This window comes from Arachis hypogaea, chromosome 2 (genome assembly GCF_003086295.3).
Source record: "Arachis hypogaea cultivar Tifrunner chromosome 2, arahy.Tifrunner.gnm2.J5K5, whole genome shotgun sequence".
NCBI lineage: Eukaryota > Viridiplantae > Streptophyta > Magnoliopsida > Fabales > Fabaceae > Arachis > Arachis hypogaea.
Genome location: NC_092037.1, coordinates 26,388,287 through 26,411,494, shown reverse-complemented (window position 1 = coordinate 26,411,494; position 23,208 = coordinate 26,388,287). Strand labels below are relative to the sequence as shown.

General features: G+C 38.2%; 1 protein-coding gene across 1 annotated transcript; it reads right to left on the bottom strand.

The window, feature by feature from the left end:
* Positions 1 to 266: 266 nt before the first annotated feature.
* LOC112741994 (THO complex subunit 7A) lies at positions 267 to 3,604 on the bottom strand. The gene is made up of 2 exons (XM_025791207.3): positions 2,952 to 3,604; positions 267 to 611 (listed from the first exon to the last, which is right to left on the bottom strand). Exons 1-2 carry the CDS (start codon positions 3,543 to 3,545, stop codon positions 477 to 479), a joined length of 729 nt encoding a protein of 242 aa, XP_025646992.1. The 5' UTR covers positions 3,546 to 3,604; the 3' UTR covers positions 267 to 476.
* Positions 3,605 to 23,208: the final 19,604 nt, after the last annotated feature.

Genomic DNA, 23,208 nt, shown 5'->3' with positions numbered 1-23,208 from the left:
CTTCATTGTAATTCAAACCTAATTAGTTCGAATTATGGAGTTAGACTTCGAACCAAATTGGTTCGAATTACATGGAAAGTGAGTTTGAACTGTGTTGGTTCGAACTACATAGAAATGTGCTTTGGCTCATTCGTGAAGCAATTTTCAGTTTGGCGGATTTGCGTAATTTCTCAACTCCCTTGGCTTATTTACGTTTTTTACCCTAAAAAAAATTTCTATCCCGATGTAATTTCATTTGGTTTGTGATAAACTAACAGTCACACTCATACACATAAAGACCTACCTTCAGATGAAATCATTGAAATCAGAATGCACTTTTACAAAGGTCCTAAGTATTAGAACAAATATATTGATATTGGATTTATAAGTGGTTCCTAATCACCTTAGCGGGGGGGGGGGGGGGGGGGGGGAGGACTCCATGTTTGCTTCTTAAAGAGTAAATGATGTTACAACAGCAAGACTGAGACCGAACCTAGTTACTGGTCAATTGTCATTGCTTCTGAGCCTCCACTTCCATTCTCCATCCCATTCTTAAGTTCCTCGGTTGCTATTCTCATCTCCTCAACCAGATTCTTCTGCTCTTCCTCTACCGTGTTCTGCAACTCATCCACCTGAAGAAAGGTTAAGCAACAGCGACAGAATAAATGTTACTGTAAGTTGTTTTACAATGCACAACATTTTCCTTTCCAAAATGCAGGATGCCAGGATACAACATACAACTACAAGATGAAATATTAGATAGAATAAAGAAAAAAAAATTACATATATGCAGTTTTCCTATCATTCTAAGCATCACACAGCATATATTCAGCAAGCTTAAAGATTTAAACATGGCACAAGATTTTAAGACATGAAAATCAGTGTTGTTTCATAAATTTAAAAACCAAATACTGTAGTCATAAATCTTGGCCTTTTAGAAGGATTGGCTTGTATTTAAAATTGGCAATCTTTGATCGATATGTACCAAAAATATTAAGTACAGACTGGAAGAACAACTTCAGCAACACAGAAGAAGAGAAAAGCAGAATATAAAACTGTTTTGAAATTTTTGAACGGAAGAGTCTCACTGTCTGAATCACAATCACCATCGACATACTAATTCAACAGTTTCAATTTTACATCTGACAAAGGTGAGCATAACAGAGATATAAATCTCCTGCAACCATCAAAAATAAAGATAATAATTGTGTTAACAAGTATGACAATATAAGTTTGGATAAAGTTGGAACTTTTTAAGAATGTTGGACTTAGATGGGAGGGTGCTTACATTTGCAAAATAGCACATGGTCACAATATGTTACTATAAGGAACGTAAGGAAATGACAAATATGGCATAACTCTTGCACATTTAATCCCAAATTTTAGACTAGCTTTATAAGATAAGAATAAGCATTTGTGTTGAGTTCCATTATCATTAGCGCAAAGCGAGAATGGATAGAAAGAAATGTACAATGTGAAGTGTAATTCACCCTTTTATAGGGGGATGACTAAAACTAATAACAAGTTAACTGGATCATTATAGAAGAAATGCTGAGAGAATGAGTTACTACTAAGCACTAATTCACTAAACCCCCAAGTCTTATCTCCTTAGGCAGGGTTGCCTATACGTATTACATGAGGCCATAGTTCCTTGTCATAAATCATATCTGAATTAAACCCATTTAAGCTTAAATCTCTAGCATAACATGAATTACTACATTGATAACTTTTTCTATTATGGCTATGTGTAATACTTGTTCTCCACTAAATAAAATCTCCTTAACATTACTAAGAAATAATAAAGAAGAAAAAGTGAGACATGCTTGAGTCCAACTTTCATACTAGTATGCCACAACTATTCCTCAGCACAAATGACTTGTTCTGTCTATCTGTCTTTTAAAATAGCATTCTATATTTCTGTTTTTGCATTCTCTTTTACAAAAATGAGTTCTATTTCCAAAATCAGTCAGACTGCACCAATAAGTAATGCCTCTATGCATTCCATGGCAAACCTATCAATTTTAAATCATCATGCAATTTCAATCTAGAGTATTTAATTGAATGCCGTATGTGACCAATGGCAGCTAGATATTATGAACCTATACAATTTATGTATTTTTAGAGTGTTTAGTTTTACTTTGACATCATGATGCAGCCAGGACCAGGAGCATTTTTTCCCTTTTCAATAAAAGAAGATTTGTGTTGATCATAAGAAAGACTATACAAGAAAGAAGATGGAAAAGAGATCCTCTACACAGAACCAAAACATACAAAAAGAACTATGAACAAAGCATAGCTTTCCAATCTCTCAAAATATATGAGCGAATATCCTCTAAATAGTCTGTGTACTTTACATGAACAAGAGGCCAAGCACTTGAACTCTATCTATCACAAAACATGCTTGTCATAAAATAAAAATGAAATTGAAGGTGCAAGAATTGCACTTCAACCACATACTCCAGTTGGGGGCATACATAAGGCATTGCCACAAGAATTTGGCCTCCTTCCCATTTGTTATACCCATAAAGCTTCCAAAAGCCGAGGACATTATATAGAGGGTTGAAGAGAAGGTAAATAACGGAAGTGGGTGTGTAAGTGGAAGGGAAAGAAGGGTATGTGTGGGTGGAATACTGGAATTGACCTCCTAGCATAGGATCTAATAGAATCAAATTTTAATACCAAATTGGATTGAAATACTAGATGTTCCAATTTGCAAATGTACTTCACTTGATTATACTAAACTAAACATGCTCTAGAGTAAATTACCAACGTTTAATTGAGTTTGGAACTATTCAATTAAACTATATGAAAGCCATAATTCATAGTATCTACATTTACCACACAGAAGCATAACAGATAAACACAAAAAGGCAACCCTAAACCACAAAATTGATTCAAATTCTACAAAAGAAAAACAACAGAGCAATCAGATAAAGCCATCAATGCATATAGCATAAGCGACAACCACTCACCACATGCAACAGAAGAGCGAATTGTTTCTTCCGAAGCTCCAACAATCTGGAACCAGCAGTATTCTCCATGTCCAACGCCATGATTTCTTTCTCCAATTGCGTAATGAGCTTCTGCGTCTCTGACCTTGGCGGTTGCTGAGCAATCAATTTCCTGATAGCCTCACACTCCTCTTTATGCCTTCTCTCAACTTTACTCTCTTCCAGAATCTTCTTAAGATCTTCAATGTCGTTCTGCGCTATCAAGATCTGCCGATTCGTTTCGTCCTTGAGCTCGTTGAAATTCTCCTGCTCTCTGATATTTGCATCAACAATGGCTTTGCTCTTCAGAAGCGGGATCTCAAAAGTCGTGAGCTCCTGCAAGAACGCTCTCGCGAGCTTATCGCAGTCGCTGTAGTTGTCGGCGTCGTCCTTTTCAACCTCGGAGACGAAAGCGGTGAACTTCTTCTGAAGCTTCTTCAATGGAGGCTCACCCCTCGTTGTTGTTGTGCGAGTGAGAAGCCTGTGTTTGATGATGACGTCATCTTCGGCGGGACCGAAGGCGTATGTGGCTGCAACTGCCTCTCCCCGCCCTGAAACCTTTCTCCCTTTCAGCATCTCAATTTCTTCACAAAGCCATTCTCAATTCCAAAGTTAGAAATTTGGACCATCAAACCGTTTTAGTTATTAATTTATTGGTTTATTAGTCCAATCGATTTAATTAGGATTCAACTGAAAAAATTATTTTATAATAAAATAATAAATAAATTATAAATAAATATTATAAAATATTTTTTAAATTTAAAACTATACATAAAATATCATCAACTAAATATAATTAATCATTAAAATATGTAAAAATTTTTTTCAAATTTGTTGACAATTAATATAATTACACTTCTATTAAAAATAGTTGAATTGAATTGTAATGCACAAATTAAAGATAAAAAATTTTACTTTAATGTAGCTGAGTAAAAAAGCAAAACAAAACAGACCCTTTTAATTTTTTTACGCTTATAGGCTTCAGTATAATCATTATCATACAAGAAAAACTTTCTTGAACGAATTTATGACAACCAAAATAGACGCTACTTTTGCCTGAATTGTACAAGATATGATTAATACGGTTAAATATTGAAGTTAGTTAATCAGACCAAAAAAGAACATTTTTCAATTGTCTCACCGAGTCTAACCAGATAGAACAAACATCATTGTGTACTATCGTAATTCTAGATCATATCTTACTTTTTCATCAAGCAATGAAACAACAAACTCAGTTCCAGAGGATGTTATTATCTTCACCAGCTCCCAATTCCCATTTGAAAGTTGAAGCCAACACTGAACCTTCAGAAATAAGGGAAAGAAATAGAAAATTCTAAACTATCCATGCCTTAACTAATAATGAGAACAGAAAAACTCGTCGTCCATATCCTGAAAAGGAATAACCTGTAGGGGAGTGAGAACGTCGTCCTCGCTTGTTCTCACTATAGGGTTACAGAAATTGCTATAACAAGATACGTATGAAATAAAACTATTTTTAGAGTACAGTGATCATTGCTCGTCTTATGAGTCTTTCCAAAAACCATGGGTTCACATTCGAAATCCAGAAAATCCTTTTCGAAGACTTGGTAAATTTCTCAAATATTGTATAACAAAACCTTTTTCCTTTCTTGTAAAATCTGAAAAATTTTTCCTAGACAGTATGAATGACCAACATGTCCCAAACATAGGTTCAATTAAGTCTATGCTGTAAGAGTTTGATTTTTCATACTTTTCTAGACCACAACCATGAAAGCAGTTACCTACGCGGTATAAATGATCATCACATTCCTAATATAGGTTCATTAAGTATATGCTGAACCGGTCAGATACTTCCTACAAAACTAGAACTCAATATACCATTCACGGCCTCAAGCTCATCCAATTCAACACGGTCCCGGCCCAAACAATTCAATCATCAACCAATTCATCACAAACCAACCAATCAAACACAATCACAATTAATGTAATTCAAACAAAATCAATAGCAATTACAACAATTTTAGTAGTTAGCAGTTAACATAAGTATTCACATAGGCAAACCAATTACAATATGTGACTGGCGGAAAATTGCCAGTTAAGAATTTCTAAAAAAATAACATTGTAAGTACAGTTCTTAACTGACTAAAATTTCGCTTATCAATCTAAAAAGAGTTGTCACAATTTAGAATCAATTAACTGGGAGTAAAATTCCCAGATCGTTTTCCAAGGAGTTGACAAAAGAGTGCAAATTATTAATCAGGAATTTTCTAAGAAATTTTTAAGGTTTGAGAATGGAGAAATAAACAACTAAAAATCAAAGCAGTGAATAATAGCAATGGATGTTATGTATTTAAATTAAAAGGCCTGAAAGAAGATTAATTGGAGTTTCTATCTTTGTTGGCTTTCCCCAAGTGCAAGAGTAAAGGTTATTGCTTCCACTCAGTTATTCTCTTACAGTTGCAAAGGAAGGTCAAGTGGGTGACACTAACTCTAGTTCACAAGTCCTAATCCCTTCCTAAGGAAGGATTAGAGTCAGTGAAGAATGAGTTAGCTAGCAACCCCCAATTACAAATTAACTCTTGAGTATTCCAACTCAAGGGATTCCAATTAATCAACTCCCAAACCAAGTTGAGAGTTTTAAATCATAACATGAATGGCATTTTTTAACAACATGGAATAAGAACAAATAAGAGACATGATAAACAAAATAAATTAATAAAAGAGAATTTTAAAGCTGATAATTAATTGAAGAAATTCAAACAAGAAATGGAATTAAATGTAAAAATTGTTCATTATATTAATAAATCCCAAAATTGACAATATCCATATATGACCACGAGCAAATTAAATAGAAAACAAAAGAGTAAGGTAATGGAAAAGCAAACTAAAATGATGAAGACTTCAATCGAAGGTAGATGGAGCTCTTTCAATATCCAATCCAAAAGTATAAAACTAAAATCTAAGAACCCTAGGAGAAGTAGTGTTTTTCTCTAAGATTACAAACTAAAAAAAATTAAAAACTAAGTGAGAATGAAAGTGTGTAAGTCTCAGCTACACCTCTGCCTCTAATATGGACTTTCGGGCCTGAAACTGGCTGAAAAAAGGGCCCAGAAATCGCCCCAGCGAATTCTGATATCTGCAGCACGTGACAGCTTGTCACGCGTACGCGTCATCCACGCGTACGCGTCAATGCACATTCTTCTAGTCACGCGTACGCGTCGCTTCACGCGTGCGCGTCGCTGCAATTTCTCTTGGCCACGCGTACGCGTCGCTCCATGCGTGCGCGTCGTTGCTCGCCTATGAAATCTTTAATTCCTTGTGTTCCTTCCTCTTTTGCATGCTTCTTTTCCATTCTCTAAGCCATTCCTGCCCTATAATCCTTGAAAACACCTAACGCACATATCACGGCGTCGAATGAAAATAAGAGAAGATTAAAAATAGCAAATTTAGGGCCAAAGGAGCATGTTTTCAGTCATAGCATCAATTTAGGAAGGAATGTGTAAAACCATGCATTTCATATGAATAAGTGTGTAAAAGATTGATAAAATCCACTCTATTTAGCATAAGATAAACCATAAAATAGTGATTTATCAATCTCCCTACATTTAAACACTAGCATGTCCTCATGCTAAGCTCAAGGAAACCAAAAGAGTAAAGGAGGAAAGGTGAGACTTATGCAATGTAACCTATCTATATGAATGCAACTACATGCTAAAATGCTTCTACTTACTGGGTTAAAAGTAAACAAACTCTCCAAGACAAACATAAATAGATTTCACTAATTCAAATCACACAATAAGATACAAGTAAACTTGTAAGAAGAAAGCTCATGAAAGCCAGGAACATAGAGTTAAGCATTGAACCCTCACTGGAAATGTATATGCACTCTAATCACTCAAGTGTCTAGGGTTAATCCACTCTAGTCTCCTCTAGTCATGCTTTCTAAAACTTTATTCTTCATCTAATCAATCAACAAATATTTAGTGTACCAATGCAAACATCATGAGGGCTTTTCAAGGTTGTAATAGGACTAAGGTAAGGGTGAGGATATATGTATGGCCAAGTGAGCTATAATTTGAATCTTTGACTAACCTAAGTTCTCACCTAACACATGCACACACTCTATATAATTCTAAAATCATGCTTAGCTACCCACAGTCTCCCTTTTGAAAAATTTCACACTCTCATGTATCAGTTTTTAATTCCATCTCATATGCATTGATCTTTTTATTGAACTTAACATTAGGGTAATTTTATCCCCTATTCATTTATTTCTCTTTATATATATATATATATATATATATATATATATATATATATATATATATATATAATTGAAAGCATATTATATCAATGCATATGGTTTCTCTAATTTTTATATGAGTGAGCATATAATTAAGCTCAAAATCCCACAGGTTGTGTGCTCTTAGCTCTTAAAACCATGTTCCAAATTACAATCTTCAAACAAATTTAACGAAATTTTGATTTAGATTAGTGAAATGGTATAAAATAGTGTCTTTAAAAAGAATTTATCACTCAACCAAGTAGTTCCTAAATGCAAGCAACTACTAATCATGCAAGTTATTCTATCTAACAAAAGAAAAAATGCAATATTGGTGTTGAGAGTGAGAGAGCTTACCTTCAGAAGTCGGTGACTGACCTCCCCACACTTAAGGTTTGGCACGGTCCTCCGTGCCGTCAGCAATGAGCGTAGTGGGGTTGGGAGCATCACTTCCACTGTCCGGCTCGTCTTGGCTGGTATGTGAAGTGGAATCCGTGGTATCGGTATCTTTCGGCGGTGGGTGATTGCCAGCAATGAGCTCCTTCAGGTAAGTGTATCGGCGCTTGTTGCGGCGCTCTATTTGCTTGATTCGCCGGTCTTGCCGGTCCATCCTCTCAAGGATCTGAAGGAGCAACTAATTAGTGGCTGGTGTCTGAGGAGTGGATGATGGTAGAGCGGGAGAAGGAGAAGTGTCGAAAGATGAGCCTTTAGTCTGGCTTGCGAAAGGTACTGGAGGTCTGATATACTTCCCACTCGGGAGATACTGATCATCCTAGGAACCATGGCCTTCGTATCTCCAGCCCGATAGGAGGCTCCCACTGCAGAGACCAAATCTGTAACCAACGCGGGAAAGGGTAGGTTGCCCGCGATCTGCACGTACCCCATAGCCTGCCGGATGAGTCGGGGCAAGTTGAGGGGTTGCTCTGTGAGAATGCACCAGATGAGGACAGCCATGTCAACAGTAAAGGTGGACTCATGAGTGCTAAAAAAGATGTAGTGGGACATAATCTGTGCGCATACGCGAGCCTCCACGGTGAGTGCTTGCGCTGAGATGCTCTTGGGTCTAGTCTAATGCGGTTCGTAGATCCAGTTGTTGTCAGGTTGGGTGATGACTCCAAGGACGCTGTCCCAGTCAAACTAGTACGTCTGGCACTCGATCTGGGTTGTTTGGTAAGCATACAACCCCTATGGACTAGGTGGAAGATCCAATACCCTCTATATGGCACCTTCGGAGACGGGAACTTGCTTTTGGTGAACATAGACAGACTGCAAGGTGGGCAAGTGAAAGTTAGAGTAGAATTTAACTACCCAAGATAAGTTGGCCTCTCGCGGCTGCCTTCTTAAGAATCCCCACTGTCTCCTTTCAATGCAGGGCTCCACAAAGTCAACAAAATGCGTCGGAAGGATGAGGAGGTGTGACGATCGGATTTTCTATTGGTAAAGAATAAAAGTAATCGCGTTGTAAGTATAGTTTCTAAACCAACAGAAAATCCTTTTGTACAAAAGTTTTGGTTGTCACAAGTAACAAACCCCTTTGAAATTGATAACCGAAGTATTTAAACCTCGGGTCTTCTTCTCAAGGAATTGCAGGGAGGTATGATTTATTATTGGTTATGGCAAAAGATATGTTTTTGGGGTTTTATAATGTATAAGATAAAAAGCAAGAATAGTAAATGGCAAAAGGAATAAACTAATAACAAGAAAAGCTCTTGGCAAGGTATGAGAACTAGAAGTCCTATCCTAGTTATCCTTATCAATTGTGATGAGAATTGGATTTTGCTCCCACTCTAACTACGAAGGTAAGTCAGGTGGATAAATCAATATGAATCCTCAAGTCCTAGTCTTTCCCTTGGAAAGACTAGAGTTAGTGGAATCCAAATTAATCAGCAAAGAATTCCAATTTTCAGTCAACACCTCGAGTTTGATAACTCAAGCGTCACCAATTACTTAAACAAAGCCAAAAGGAAAAATTCTAAATTATTTATATCATAAATAAAAGAAACAAATCATAGATATGAAAATACCTCAAATTATATTAAATAGAATATTCAAATCTAACATGGAAAAGTTCATAAATTAAATTGGAAAAATAAATAAAAGAAACATTGAACCTGATATGAAGAAATCATAGCCTAATCCTAATAGAAATCCTAAATCCTAATCCTAATCCTAAATCCTAAATCCTAAGAGAGAGGAGAGAGCCCCTCTCTCTAAAAACTACATCTAAATCCTAAAACTGTGTGTATGATCTGATATATCGAGTCTCTGCATGTTCTCTGACTTTAATATGTGTTTCTGGGCCAAACTCTGGGTCAAAACGCGGCCCAAAACTGTCTCCAACGTATTCTGTAATTTCTGCAGATCGCGCATGTCACGCGTACGCGTCGATCACGCGTACGCGTCATTCAGCGATTTTCCTCTCCACGCGTGCGCGTCAGGCACGCGCTCGCGTCGTTTGCACAAACTCCAATCCACGCGTACGCGTTAAGCATGCGTACGTGTCGCTGTGATTTTGACCAAATCGCGTGCACGTGTCAGCCATGTGTGCGCCTCGCTGTCCGCTGGTTGTCTCCTTTATTTCTTGTGCTCCTTCCTTTTTTGCAAGCTTCCTCTCCATTCTCTAAGCCAATCCTGCCCTATGAAGCCTGAAACACTTAACACACAGATCATGGCATCGAATGGTATGAAGGAGAATAAAAATTTACAATTAAAAGATCTTTAGGAAGCAAGTTTTCAATCATAGAGCAATTTGGGAAGGAATTGTAAATACATGCTAATCATATGAATAAGTGGGTAAAGACTTGATAAAAACCACTCAATTAAACACAATATGAATCATAAAATAATGGTTTATCAACCTCCCCACACTTAAACATTAGCATGTCCTCATGCTTAGCTTGAGGAGATAAAATAAATTAGTAGGGAAAAGCAAGACTCATGCAATGCAACCTATGAATGTGAATGCAACTACAAGCTAAAATGATTCTACCTACTTGGTGAAAAAAAGTAAATAAATCTTTCAAGAATAAATATAAACTAAATTTCACTAATTCAAATCATAAGATAAAGTACAAATAACTTGCAAGAAGAAAATAGCTCATGAAGGCAGGGAACAAGGAGTCGAGCATCGAACCCTCACTAGAAGTGTATGCACTCTAATCGCTCAGGTGTTTAAGGTTCGATCTCTCAATTCTCTACTAACCTTGCTTTCTAAGGCTTGCTTTTCTTCTACCAATCAACAAAGAATTAATGCACAGATACACATATCAAGAGGTCTTTTAAGGGTTGTAATGGGGTTAGGGTCAAGGTAGGATTGTATTTGGCCAAGTGGACTCAAATCTGAATCCTTAATTAACTTAACTTCCCACCTAACTTAGGACAATCCATGTAATTACAACGCAAAATTTAACTGCCCATTAACGATGTTTACCATATATTCATGCATCTCAAATTTAGGTACAACTCATATGCATTGATTTCACCATTTACTTTGGGGTATTTTGTCCACTTTTTTATTTTTCTGCTCTTTTTCTTTTCTTTTTCTCTCCTTTTTTATTATTTTTCTTTTTATTTTTCTTTTCTTTTCTTTTTCTCAATGCATACGATTAAGGTATTGAATGCATAAACATGTTCTCAACATTTTTCACATTTTCACAGAAAGTCTAACATACTCAATTCCCAAACCAAACGTTTCCAAACCCACTTTCTCCACACTTAATTCATGAGCACTTTCACTACTCTAAGCTAATCAAGGATTCAAATTAAGGACATTATTATTTTTTGCTTAGAGTTAGTGATGAGCTAAAATAAAGAACAAAAGGGTATAATATGCTCCACATTGGTTTGCAAAGGATAATGAAGGGTAAGGCCATATGGGTATATAGGCTCAGTGAAACAAAGGCCTCAATCATATAAGTGCATGCATACATCAAATAATGGAAATATAGAATTAAGCAAGACAAAGAACACAATTTTAGAGAGAAAAACACACAAAAATAAAATATATTGGTTGATAAAATGCAACCAATCAAATAGGCTCAACATCTCACTGGTTTTGTGTGTTCGAGCTCTAAATTATGTTCCAATGTAATATTTCTTCAAACAAGTTTTTCAAAAAGTTTAATTCAAATTAGTGAAATGCTATAGAAAGTTTTCTTGAAAAAGAAAATATTACTTCAACCAAGTGGTAAAATATGCACAAAATCAAACAAACATGCAAATGCAACAACTAATTTAAACATTGGTGTTGAGACAGGAAGGTACTAACCCATGGAGATCAGTATCAACCTCCCCACACTTAGAGATTGCACCGTCCTTGGTACATGCAAAGATGTGCAGGTGGGCGGGGGTTATGGTTCCCTAGCTGGTGCTCGTTGTAGAGTCTTTCTCTTTACCCTTCCTGGTGGTCATCCTGAAAAGGGAGAAGAGAAAGGGACATGAAGTCAAAGGGATAGAGCAAGGGAGAGGGCAGTACGAGTGATAATCATGCCAAAGTAAAGAAGAATGTCGTTAACACATGGTCGCGACTCCATGAAATTAGGACATCAATGGAAACATAGCATGATAAATTGAGGCAATTAAATGCAAGATGTTTATTGGCATGCGGGCAAAGGCATGAGTAGCATAGATCAAGCATTAAAAGCCAAAATGTATTATCAGTCATAAGAAACTAACAATAATATTTGTATTGACAATTATATTTAATTGATAAAATATTGGAAGGGTTTGGTGAAAAACAGGCATTAGAGTAGAAGGATAGAATAATTAAGAATTCATAATGCCATACGGGATTTTCACAAACACGTAGTATGCATGTTTAATATGATAGGGAAAGAATGAAATTGGAACATGCAAGCATTCCGAAAATAATTAATATAAATTGTCAAACAACTCCATAATAATCCACAAGTAATAGTGGAAGACCTAAATAAAGTTCCAACACCAACATAAAAATGCATGAAGAAGAAAGAGGAAGAGACCCTAAATAATTATACTAAAGAGAAAAGTAAGAAAAAATAATTAAATGCAGTAATTAAAAGATGAATGAAAGTATGCAAATAAATTAAGTAGAAGAAAGTGAAAGAGAATAGGGGTGAGAAGGGAGGGGAGAAAAGTGCAAAAGGTAGAAGAAGAATGAAGAAGAGAAGAGGGAGGAATATAAGAAAGAAATAGGATTTGAAAAGAGAAGAAAAGAAAACTGATTAGGCGGCGCGCTGCGTGCAAGGTGCACGGCACTAACGGCGCGAACGCGTCACACACGCGGACGCGTGGGCGAGCGTATAGGGGAGGGACGCGAGAGCATCCATCACGCATACACGCGATTAGGGATCGTGCAAAACGCACGAGGCCATCCGCACTCCCGCACAACTTTCTGTGCGAAACCCCAATAACGCCGATTTACACACCCACGCAGACACGTCGATAATGCTTACGCATGGGTTGATCTTTTTGCAGGGGGTGCGTACGCGTGTGGCACGCATATGCGTGGTGTGGCTTGTGCGCCACGCACCACTCCCGCGGGTTTCTCGCGCAACTCTCTGTTCAGTTTCGCTAAACAAATGGCGCGTGCGCGTCGTTCACGCCCTTTTTTTTCATGCAAAATGCATAACGCAGTATGCAGACGCTGATGCAGATGTTATGGACAATTCCAGGCTCAATAAGAGAAAACAAAACTAAAAAACAAACAAAACAGACTAGAATTAAAACTGAAAAAGGAACGATTATACCATGGTGGGTTGTTTCCCACCTAGCAATTTTAGTTAAAGTCCTTAAGTTGGACATTGATGGACTTCCTGTTATGGTGGCTTGTGCTTGAATTCATCCAGAAATCTCCACCAATGTTTGGAATGCCAACAGCCTCTGGGATCCCAAACAAGGCACGTAAAGCCCTTGAGCAGTTTCAAACAGGTTTCAAGGCTCCCGGGGTGTTGAATGTCAGAACAGACTCCAGGATTCCAAACTTTGGTTTTACACCCGTCTTTGTCTTGATCTACATTTTTTTAGCCGGGTGATAAGTAATCTGAATTCTCACTACAGTGACCAAACAGCTTCCGAAACCCAGGCAATCGAACTTGATACCAATCCTTGCACTTCAGATTGAAGCGTGGAACCTTCTTGGATTTTGCATACCAACTCTGAGTACGCTCCATTTTCCTCTTACTCTTGAAGCCACAGAGAGCTCTAAACTGGCCATCTGTTTCAAGCAAGCCATATTAAAGTGGAAAAGTAAAGATAAACGTCAAGGATTTTACCCACTTGAAGTTGGAGTTGGATGGCAGTGGTCTTGGGATAGGTGTTTTCAGTGGTTCTGCAAGCTCTGCTCCCTTGTGTTCCTCGGTGAATTCCTCCACTTCTTTGCAAACTTCTTCAATTTCAACCATGTCTTGATCAAAGTCCTCGATTTCTTCCTCATCATCACTTGAGTCATAAGTTGGGGGTTGAGAAAAATCTACCTCAGCATCATCTTCGTATTCACTCGGGAGGATTCTTCTGTCTCAAAGAATTCACTTGTGGATGCAAGTTCATTACTAGGAGAACTTAACTCGTGGTTATCATTCTCAAGGAAACTCGCATCTTGGGTTGTTCCGTTCAGTTCTTCATAGGATACCTACTTTGGGGGTTGTGCACTATCCTCCTTAGCATCAATTGTAACGTCCTTGACGGAATTTTTCACAACTCTGGATTCTCTTGGAGGTTCAGCATCTCCTAAATCTTCGACCAATACTTCTTCTTCTTGGATAATCTGGGCTTCCTCCGATTTTTCCAGTACAAATTCATGCTCCTTACTGTCCACCGGAGTTTCTAGGATCTCCTTCATGCTACGTTCTTCATGAGATTGCCCACATGAAGCCATGGGGGTTCATTGAATGTGCGAACATTGGAAAGGCAATCGATTTATTGCTTGGTCCAGTTGGCAAAGGGTTGCATTAAGTCTTTCCAATGTTTCCTTGAAACGCTCCCTTGATTCTTGAGGTGATGGATATGGACATGGTACATAGGGAAGTGGTGGTTCTTGAGAGTAATTGGATTGGAATTGGGTTAGATAAGGGTCATACGGTGGTGAATGGTGAAAAGGGGCTTGTGAGTGTGGTGGTTCAAAGCTGTGTTGAGAAGGTGGTTCGTATGCATATGATGGGACTTGTTGGTAGCCATAAGGGGGTCCACTATATCTATTGCCTTGACATGCATTCTGGAAGGGTCGTGGTCCATGGTATCTTGGAGGGTGTTGTTGCCTAAAGGGTTGATCAGATCCTCTTGGCTCCATCCATCTTTGATTGCCTTGACCTTGATGCATGTTCCTATTATAGCTTCCATTCCTTTCAACAAAATTAGAACTAAACTCAAAGCGAGAGGGGTGAGAACTCATAGTAGCTAATAGAAATAAAAAGGAAAAACAAAAACAAATAAACAAGTAAAAGAAAAATATTTACAATAACCAATAATAAGGCACACGTTTGCAATTCCCCGGCAATGGCGCCATTTTGACGATCGGATTTTCTATCGGTAAAGAATAAAAGTAATCGCGTTGTAAGTATAGTTTCTAAACCAACAGAAAATCCTTTCATACAAAAGTTTTGGTTGTCACAAGTAACAAACCCCTTTGAAATTAATAACCGAAGTATTTAAACCTCGGGTCGTCTTCTCAAGGAATTGCAGGGAGGTATGATTTATTATTGGTTATGGCAAAAGATATGTTTTTGGGGTTTTTTAATGTATAATATAAAAAGCAAGAATAGTAAATGGCAAAAGGAATAAACTAATAACTAGAAAAGCTCTTGGCAAGGTATGAGAACTAGAAGTCCTATCCTAGTTATCCTTATCAATTATGATGAGAATTAGATTTTACTCCCACTCTAACTACGAAGGTAAGTCAGGTGGATAAATCAATATGAATCCTCAAGTCCTAGTCTTTCCCTTGGAAAGACTAGAGTTAGTGGAATCCAAATTAATCAGCAAAGAATTCCAATTTTCAGTCAACACCTCGAGTTTGATAACTCAAGCGTCACCAATTACTTAACCAAAGCCAAAAGGGAAATTCTAAATTATTTATATCATAAATAAAAGAAACAAATCATAGATCTGAAAATACCTCAAATTATATTAAATAGAATATTCAAATCTAACATGGAAAAGTTCATAAATTAAATTGGAAAAATAAATAAAAGGAACATTGAACCTGATATGAAGAAATCATAGCCTAATCCTAATAGAAATCCTAAATCCTAATCCTAAATCCTAAGAGAGAGGAGAGAGCCTCTCTCTCTCTAAAAACTACATCTAAATACTAAAACTGTGTGTATGATCTGATATATCGAGTCTCTGCATGTTCCCTGACTTTAATATGTATTTCTGGGCCGAACTCTGGGTCAAAACGCGGCCCGAAACTGTCTCCAGCGTATTCTGTAATTTTTGCAGATCGCGCATGTCACGCGTACGCATCATTCAGCAATTTTCCTCTCCACACGTGCGCGTCAGGCACGCGCTCACGTCATTTGCGCGAACTCCAATCCACGCGTACGCGTCAAGCACGCGTACACGTCGCTGTCATTTTGTCCAAATTGCGCGCACGCATCAGCCATGCGTGCGCATCGCTGTCCGCTGGTTGTCTCATTTATTTCTTGTGCTCCTTCCCTTTTTTCAAGCTTTCTCTCCATTCTCTAAGCCATTCCTGCCCTATGAAGCCTGAAACACTTAACACACAGATCACGACATCGAATGGTATGAAGGAGAATAAAAATATACAATTAAAAGATCTTTAGGAAGCAAGTTTTCAATCATAGAGCAATTTGGGAAGGAATTGTAAATACATGCTAATCATATGAATAAGTGGGTAAAGACTTGATAAAAACCACCCAATTAAACACAATATAAATCATAAAATAATGGTTTATCAAGGTGCTCATTATTGTAGTTCCGCTCCTCTAAGACGGTGAACATCCGCTCACAATAACGGTTAGTGAACCGTGCGGAGTCCCGTGCGGGAAATTCTTTCTCCGCTTCATCAACTTGAATAGTCCTCTTCACCCGCATAGTAGGTTGCTTGACTGTTGTAGATGGTGGTGCCTTAGCCGGTGCTCTTTTAGTTCCTCTCTTCGCCGGTGTCTTGTCAGAAGCCTTTTCTTTTCCTTTCTTGGTGGCCATCTTGAGTAAGGAAGAAGGAAAAGGGATGTCTAGAGAACTAAAAAACTGGATTGAAGAAAGTTCAAGTGATAATGAATGCCAAAGAAAATAAACAATGTCTTGAGTGCATGGTAGCTACAACATGCACATGGGACAGCAATTAAAATTATTATGGCATATCATAACAATTAGATGCAAGAGAGTTAAAAACATGCAAGTAATAGGCATGAGAAGCATAGTTCAAGCATCAATAGCTAACATAATTATCACATGTAACAAAATAATGAGCACGTGAATGTTGACAATTAATGACTAATATACTTAACTTACAAGGATTGCAAGGGTTGTGAAAAAGAGGCATTAAAGAGTAAGAATAAAATAGACAAGAAATTAAAATGCCATGAAAGCTTTTTCACAAATATTTGGTATGCAATTTAAAAATAGGAAGTAAAGTAATTAATCCAAGCATATACGAGACCCAAACTAAAATGTCAATTGCCAAATAACTCCTCACAATATCTCCAAGCTAAAATATAGCAAGATAATGACCCAAATAAAGCTCTAATACCACATAAAAATGCAAGAGAAAAGAATGAAAAAGGAATTAAAAATAATAAAGCTAATGTAAATTAAAAAGAATTAAAATAATCAAATGCAATGAAGAAAAGTAGAATGAAAAAAAAAAGTAGAATAGAGGAAGAAAAGAAACCTTAAAGAGAGGTTGGAAATAGGGGAGTAATGGGAGTAAGAATGAGAGAAGAGGAGTAAGAAGGGGAAAAAGAAATTAAGAACGAGAGAAGAAGAAGAATGAAGAAGAGAGTAAGAAGAAGGAGAAGACAGAATTAGGATTTGGAAAGAAAAGAAAAGAAAAAGAGTTTGAAAGAAAACAGAAAAGGGCGGCGCGCTGAATAAGTGATGTGGCGCATACGACGCGCACGAGTCGCCCACGCGTACGCGTGGGAGGGCCAAAATCCAAGCGACGCGTAAGCGCCGGTCACGCGTACGCGTAACCTCTAGTTGTGCGAAACGCACAATACCAGCACCAGGGCAGCACAACTCTCGGCCAAATCACCCATTGACGGTGATTTTCCCCCACATGTACGCGTCGCCCACGTGTTGGCTTATGCGCGAGGCACTGTTTCTGTGAAGTTCCAGCGCAACTCTTTGCCTATTTTTTTATTTTTTCACACCTGCATACGACGCGTGCACGTCTATGACGCACGCATGGGTGCCCCTTTCTTTTTAACATAGAAAATTAAACTTAAATATGCAGAACTAGAAATTAACACTAATACAAGTAAAATTAAAATAATAAAAAGGAAATATCATACAATGGTGGGTTAACTCGCACCTAGCACTTTTGTTTAACATCCTTAAGTTGGACGGTCTATGAGCTCAGTCCTCTTCTTGTGCTGGATCCTTCAAGAGGAAGATCTCCAACTCCTTGTTGCTCTTCATCTTCTCACTATGATATAGCTTCAAGCAGTGGCCATTTACCTTGAAGAAGGTGGGGCTTAACGAATGACTCAGGTGAAAGATTCCGTAAGGCTCAGCCTTCTCCACCCTGTAGGGTCCTTCCCACCTGGATCTCAACTTTTCTGGCATGAGTCTTAGCCTTGAGTTATAGAGGAGGACCAAATTCCCAGCTCTAAACTCTCTTCTCTTGATATTCTTGTCATGCACTGCCTTCACCTTTTCCTTGTAGAGCCGTGAGTTCTCATATGCTTCTAGGCAAAGGCACTTCAATTCCTGCAGTTGCAGCTTCCTTTCAATGTCGGCTCCCCCAATCCTAAGTTGCATTCCTTCACGACCCAGTATGCCTTGTGTTCCACCTCCACTAGAAGATGACAAGCTTTTTCGTAGACGAGGCGGAATGGACTCATTCCGATGGGTGTCTTGTATGCAGTCTGATAAGCCAAAAGCGCATCTGCCAGTCGAGCACTTCAGTCCTTCTTGTAAGGCTTCACAATCTTCTCTAATATGCGCTTGATCTCCTTATTTGACACCTCGGCTTGTCCATTGGTTTGGGGATGGTTGATGTGTGGAAAGCGATCCAATACAAAACTCACCGGCAAGTGTACCGGGTCGCATCAAGTAATAATAACTCACATGAGTGAGGTTGATCCCACAGGGATTGAAGGATTGAGCAATTTTAGTTTAGTGGTTGATTTAGTCAAGCGAATCAAGTTTTGGTTGAGTAGGTTGTATTTAACAGAAGCTAAATTGCTTGAAATGTAAAGGGAGAGGGGGAAATTGCAGTAAATTAAAGAACAGGAAAGTAAAATAGACTGAATCTTAAAGAACAAGAAATTAAATGACTGAAACTTAAAGTGCAAGAAATGTAAATTGCAGTAACTTAAATGGCAAGGAATGTAAATTGCTCGAATGTAAAAGGGATTTGAGGACTGGGATTGCAGAATCTAAACAAGATAAATTGAATCACCACAATTAATAGAGCTGAAATTGAATTGGAAGCAATGAGAATTCAAACAGAAATTGAAAGTAAAGTGCAGCAGCGTTCACAGAAGAACCAAAAGGAAATTGGGATCTCAGGACTCAAGAGACTAGGTAGCAGAGCCTAGATCTCAATTGCCTTCTTGGATCCAAGTTCTCAAAAGCAATGAACAAGAAATTGAAGAAGAAGCAGTAAAGAGAATGTAAATAGATTTAATTATGCAGAAAAGAAACTAAAGAACCCTTGAGTGGAGATTGAGACAGAATTTCCTCAATTCTTAACACCCAAGACTCAAAACAAGGAAATTAAAAAAACCTAAGCAAGAACGAGGAAGAAGAGAGATCAATTCTCCTCCCTAATTCTCTGAAATCTCAGTGAAGACACCAAGAGAAATTCCAAAGTGCAAAAATAAAATTCAAAGCTCAAAGAACTGGAAATAATTCAACCTTGGACTGGGCTTATCAATACACATCCTCCACCCTGTCACAGTTCTGGTGGGAATGAGTTCACTCCTCTCATTAATAATGACTGTCATTCCCCCTTTCTTTGGTACCACTTGGACTGGGCTTATCCATGAGCTATCGGAAATAGGATATATGATTCCTGCATTCCATAATTTCATTACTTCCTTCTGGACGACTTCCTTCATTGCAGGATTTAGTCTTCTCTGAGGTTGAATTACTGCTTTGGAATTGTCCTCCAAAAGAATCTTATGCATGCATACTGTAGGGCTGATGCCTTTCAGGTCATCAATGGTCCATCCTAAGGCATCCTTGTGAGCTCTGAGAACATCAAGAAGCTCTCCTTCTTCTTTCTTTGTCAAGGACGAATTGATGATCACTGGGAGGCTCTCTGAAGTGCCAAGAAATGCATATTTGAGATGAGAAGGTAATGGCTTCAGTTCTTGCTTTTGCACCTCTTCTTTCTTGCTTGGTTCTACCTCTTTGTCTATGGAAGCCTCAGCTACATGTTCCTCTATTGTTTCTTGATTGTCTTTTTCTTGCTCATGCTGATCAATGTCTAACATTTCTTCCACCAGGCTCTCTATCATATCCACCCTCAAATGATCTTCCTGCTCTGGAGGGTGTTGCATTGACTTAAAAACATTTATGATCATTTGCTCATTGTGTACTCTGAAAATCATTTCTCCTTTTTCCACATCTATAATGGCTCTTGCAGTTGCTATAAATGGTCTGCCCAAGATGATTGAATTGTTGCCTTCCTCGTCGGTATCTAAGATTACAAAGTCCGCAGGGAAGATAAACTCTCCAACCTTTACTAGCAAATTTTCCACAATTCCATTTGGTGTCTTGATTGATCTGTCGGCCATGACTAGTGACATCCTGGTGGGTTTGAGTTCTTCTATGGCAAGCTTCTTCATCATGGACAAGGGCATTAAGTTGATACTAGCTCCAAGATCACAGAGAGCTTTGTCCAAGGATAGTTTGCCTATAGTGCATGACACTACAAAACTCCCTGGATCCTTAAGCTTTGGTGGGATTCCTTTTTGGAGCACGGCGCTACATTCCTCACTAAGCATCACCGTTTCCTTCTCATTCCAATCTCTTTTCTTGTTGATGAGCTCCTTCAAGAACTTGGCATACAGAGGCATTTGCTCCAATGCCTCAGCTAAAGGTATGTTGATTTCCAGCTTCTTGAAAGTCTCAAGAAATTTGTGGAAATGCTGATCCTTTGTCTCTTTGTGAAATCTCTGTGGATAAGGCAGTGGTGGTGTTGAGCTCTTCTCCACTTGATGTTGTCTTGGATTTGGTTCTTCCCTGATTTGCTTTCCTTTCTTTAGATTCTGTGGTTCGTTATTTTCCTCTGTGAGTTTTTCTGGGACATTCTTGCATAACATGTCCTTGTTGATGGCTTCATCATTCTTTGTTGGCTCATTATCATTATTCTTGGTTGCTCCTTGGTTACCATCCACTAACACTTTTCCACTTCTTAGTTGCACGACCTTGCATTCTTCCTTTGGGTTGGGAATGATGTCACTTGGTAGTGAGCTTGATGGCTTTTCAACAGAAATCTGCTTGGAGATTTGCCCAATTTGCCTTTCTAAGTTCTTCATGGAAGCTTCTTGGTTCTTTGTTGTCAATTCTTGGTTCTTCATCATTTTCTCCATGAGCAGCTCTAGATTAGTGATCCTCTGGGATTCTTGTGAGATTGGTTGGTTTTGGGGTGTTGATGGATGATGATAGGTATTTTGATTTGTTGGGTGGTTATTGGGTGGATAATGGTTAGAGTTGGGGTAATTATTTTGTGGTTTTCTGTATGTATTTTGGTTAGTGTTTGGCTGGGGGTTGTGGTTTGTGCTTTTCCAATTGTTCTGACTTGTGTTTCTTTGCCATGGTTGTTGGTTTTGATTATGGTTGTCTCCCCATCTGAGGTTGGGATGGTTCTTCCAAGATGGATTGTAAGTATCACCATAGACTTCATTAGTTCCAGGATTTTGGTTGTACATATATTGGACTTGCTCTTGCTGTTGCTCCTCTTGAGTTTCTTCACTTTGCACCCAAGTAGTTGGTGGTTGGCTTGTGGCACTTACTGATGCAACTTGCAAGCCATCAATCCTTTTGGCCATTTGCTCAAACTGTTGTTGAATCTGCTGCTGCATTATCTTGTTCTGAGCTAGAATTGAATCCACTCCTTCCAACTCCATTACTCCTCTTCTTTGTGATGGTTGGCGTTGTCTTTGATGAGCAAAGAAATATTGGTTATTGGCCACCATATCAATGAGGTTTTGAGCTTCCTCTGTAGTTTTCATGAGTTGCAAAGAGCCTCCAGCTGAATGATCAAGTGCTTCTTGAGCTTTAAGAGTGAGTCCCTCATAGAAGTTCTGCAACTTGTCCCACTCAGTGAACATCTCTGGTGGACATTTCCTCAATAGAGCCTTATATCTTTCCCATGCTTCATATAAGTTTTCAGCCTCCATTTGAGTGAATGTCTGCACCTCAGTCTTCAATCTTAGGATTCTTTGAGGGGGATAAAATTTGGCAAGAAGCTTGCTTACCAAGTCATCCCAAGTGTTGATGCTTTCTTTTGGAAAGGTCTCTAGCCATTGAGTGGCTTTATCTCTGAGAGAAAATGGAAAGAGCAACAACTTGTAGCTATCAGGAGGTACACCATTGGTTTTCACCGTGTCACAGATTCTCAAGAAAGTAGATAAATGTTGATTTGGGTCCTCCAATGGTCCTCCTCCAAAAGAGCAGTTGTTTTGAACTAAAGTGATGAGTTGTGGCTTTAATTCAAAAATTGTTTGCATTGACATTAGGAGGAAGAATGCTACTTCCACAGTGTCTAGCATTTGCAAATGTATATGAAGCCAGGACTCTTCGTTGTTGTTGGTTATTGTTGGCTCCTTCTCCTGGTTGATTGAGATCTCCTTCCATTTCTTGGAATTCCTCCTCAGATTCTTCCTCTCCAATAACGTTCTTCCCTCTTTCAGCTCTTCTTATTCTTCGAAGAGTTCTTTGGTCAATTTCAGAGAGGACAGGGGAAGATCTTCCTGTACCTGACATACAAACACACAACAATAAACACACAGATCCAGAAAACCAATGAAACTTCAATCTATAGCTAGAATGAAGTTTTAGTTAGTTTAAGCAAAAATTCAAACCGTTAGTGTGTTAGTCAAAATTAGAAGAACAGAAAAGAAAAAGTGCTTGATCTAGACCTCCACTTCACTTAATCATTGTCAATCTATTTCAATCCCCGGCAACGGCGCAAAAAACTTGATGTGTGGAAAGCGATCCAACACAAAACTCACCGACAAGTGTACCGGGTCGCATCAAGTAATAATAACTCACATGAGTGAGGTCGATCCCACAGGGATTGAAGGATTGAGCAATTTTAGTTTAGTGGTTGATTTAGTCGAGCGAATCAAGTTTTGGTTGAGTGGGTTGTATTTAACAGAAGCTAAATTGCTTGAAATGTAAAGGGAGAGGGGGAAATTGCAGTAAATTAAAGAACAGGAAAGTAAAATAGACTGAATCTTAAAGAACAAGAAATTAAATGACTGAAACTTAAAGTGCAAGAAATGTAAATTGCAGTAACTTAAATGGCAAGGAATGTAAATTGCTCGAATGTAAAAGGGATTTGAGGACTGGGATTGCAGAATCTAAACAAGATAAATTGAATCACCACAATTAATAGAGCAGAAATTGAATTGGAAGCAATGAGAATTCAAACAGAAATTAAAAGTAAAGTGCAGCAGGGTTCACAGAAGAACCAAAAGGAAATTGGGATCTCAGGACTCAAGAGACTAGGTAGCAGAGCCTAGATCTCAATTGCCTTCCTGGATCCAAGTTCTCAAAAGCAATGAACAAGAAATTGAAGAAAAAGCAGTAAAGAGAATGTAAATAGATTTAATTATGCAGAAAAGAAACTAAAGAACCTTT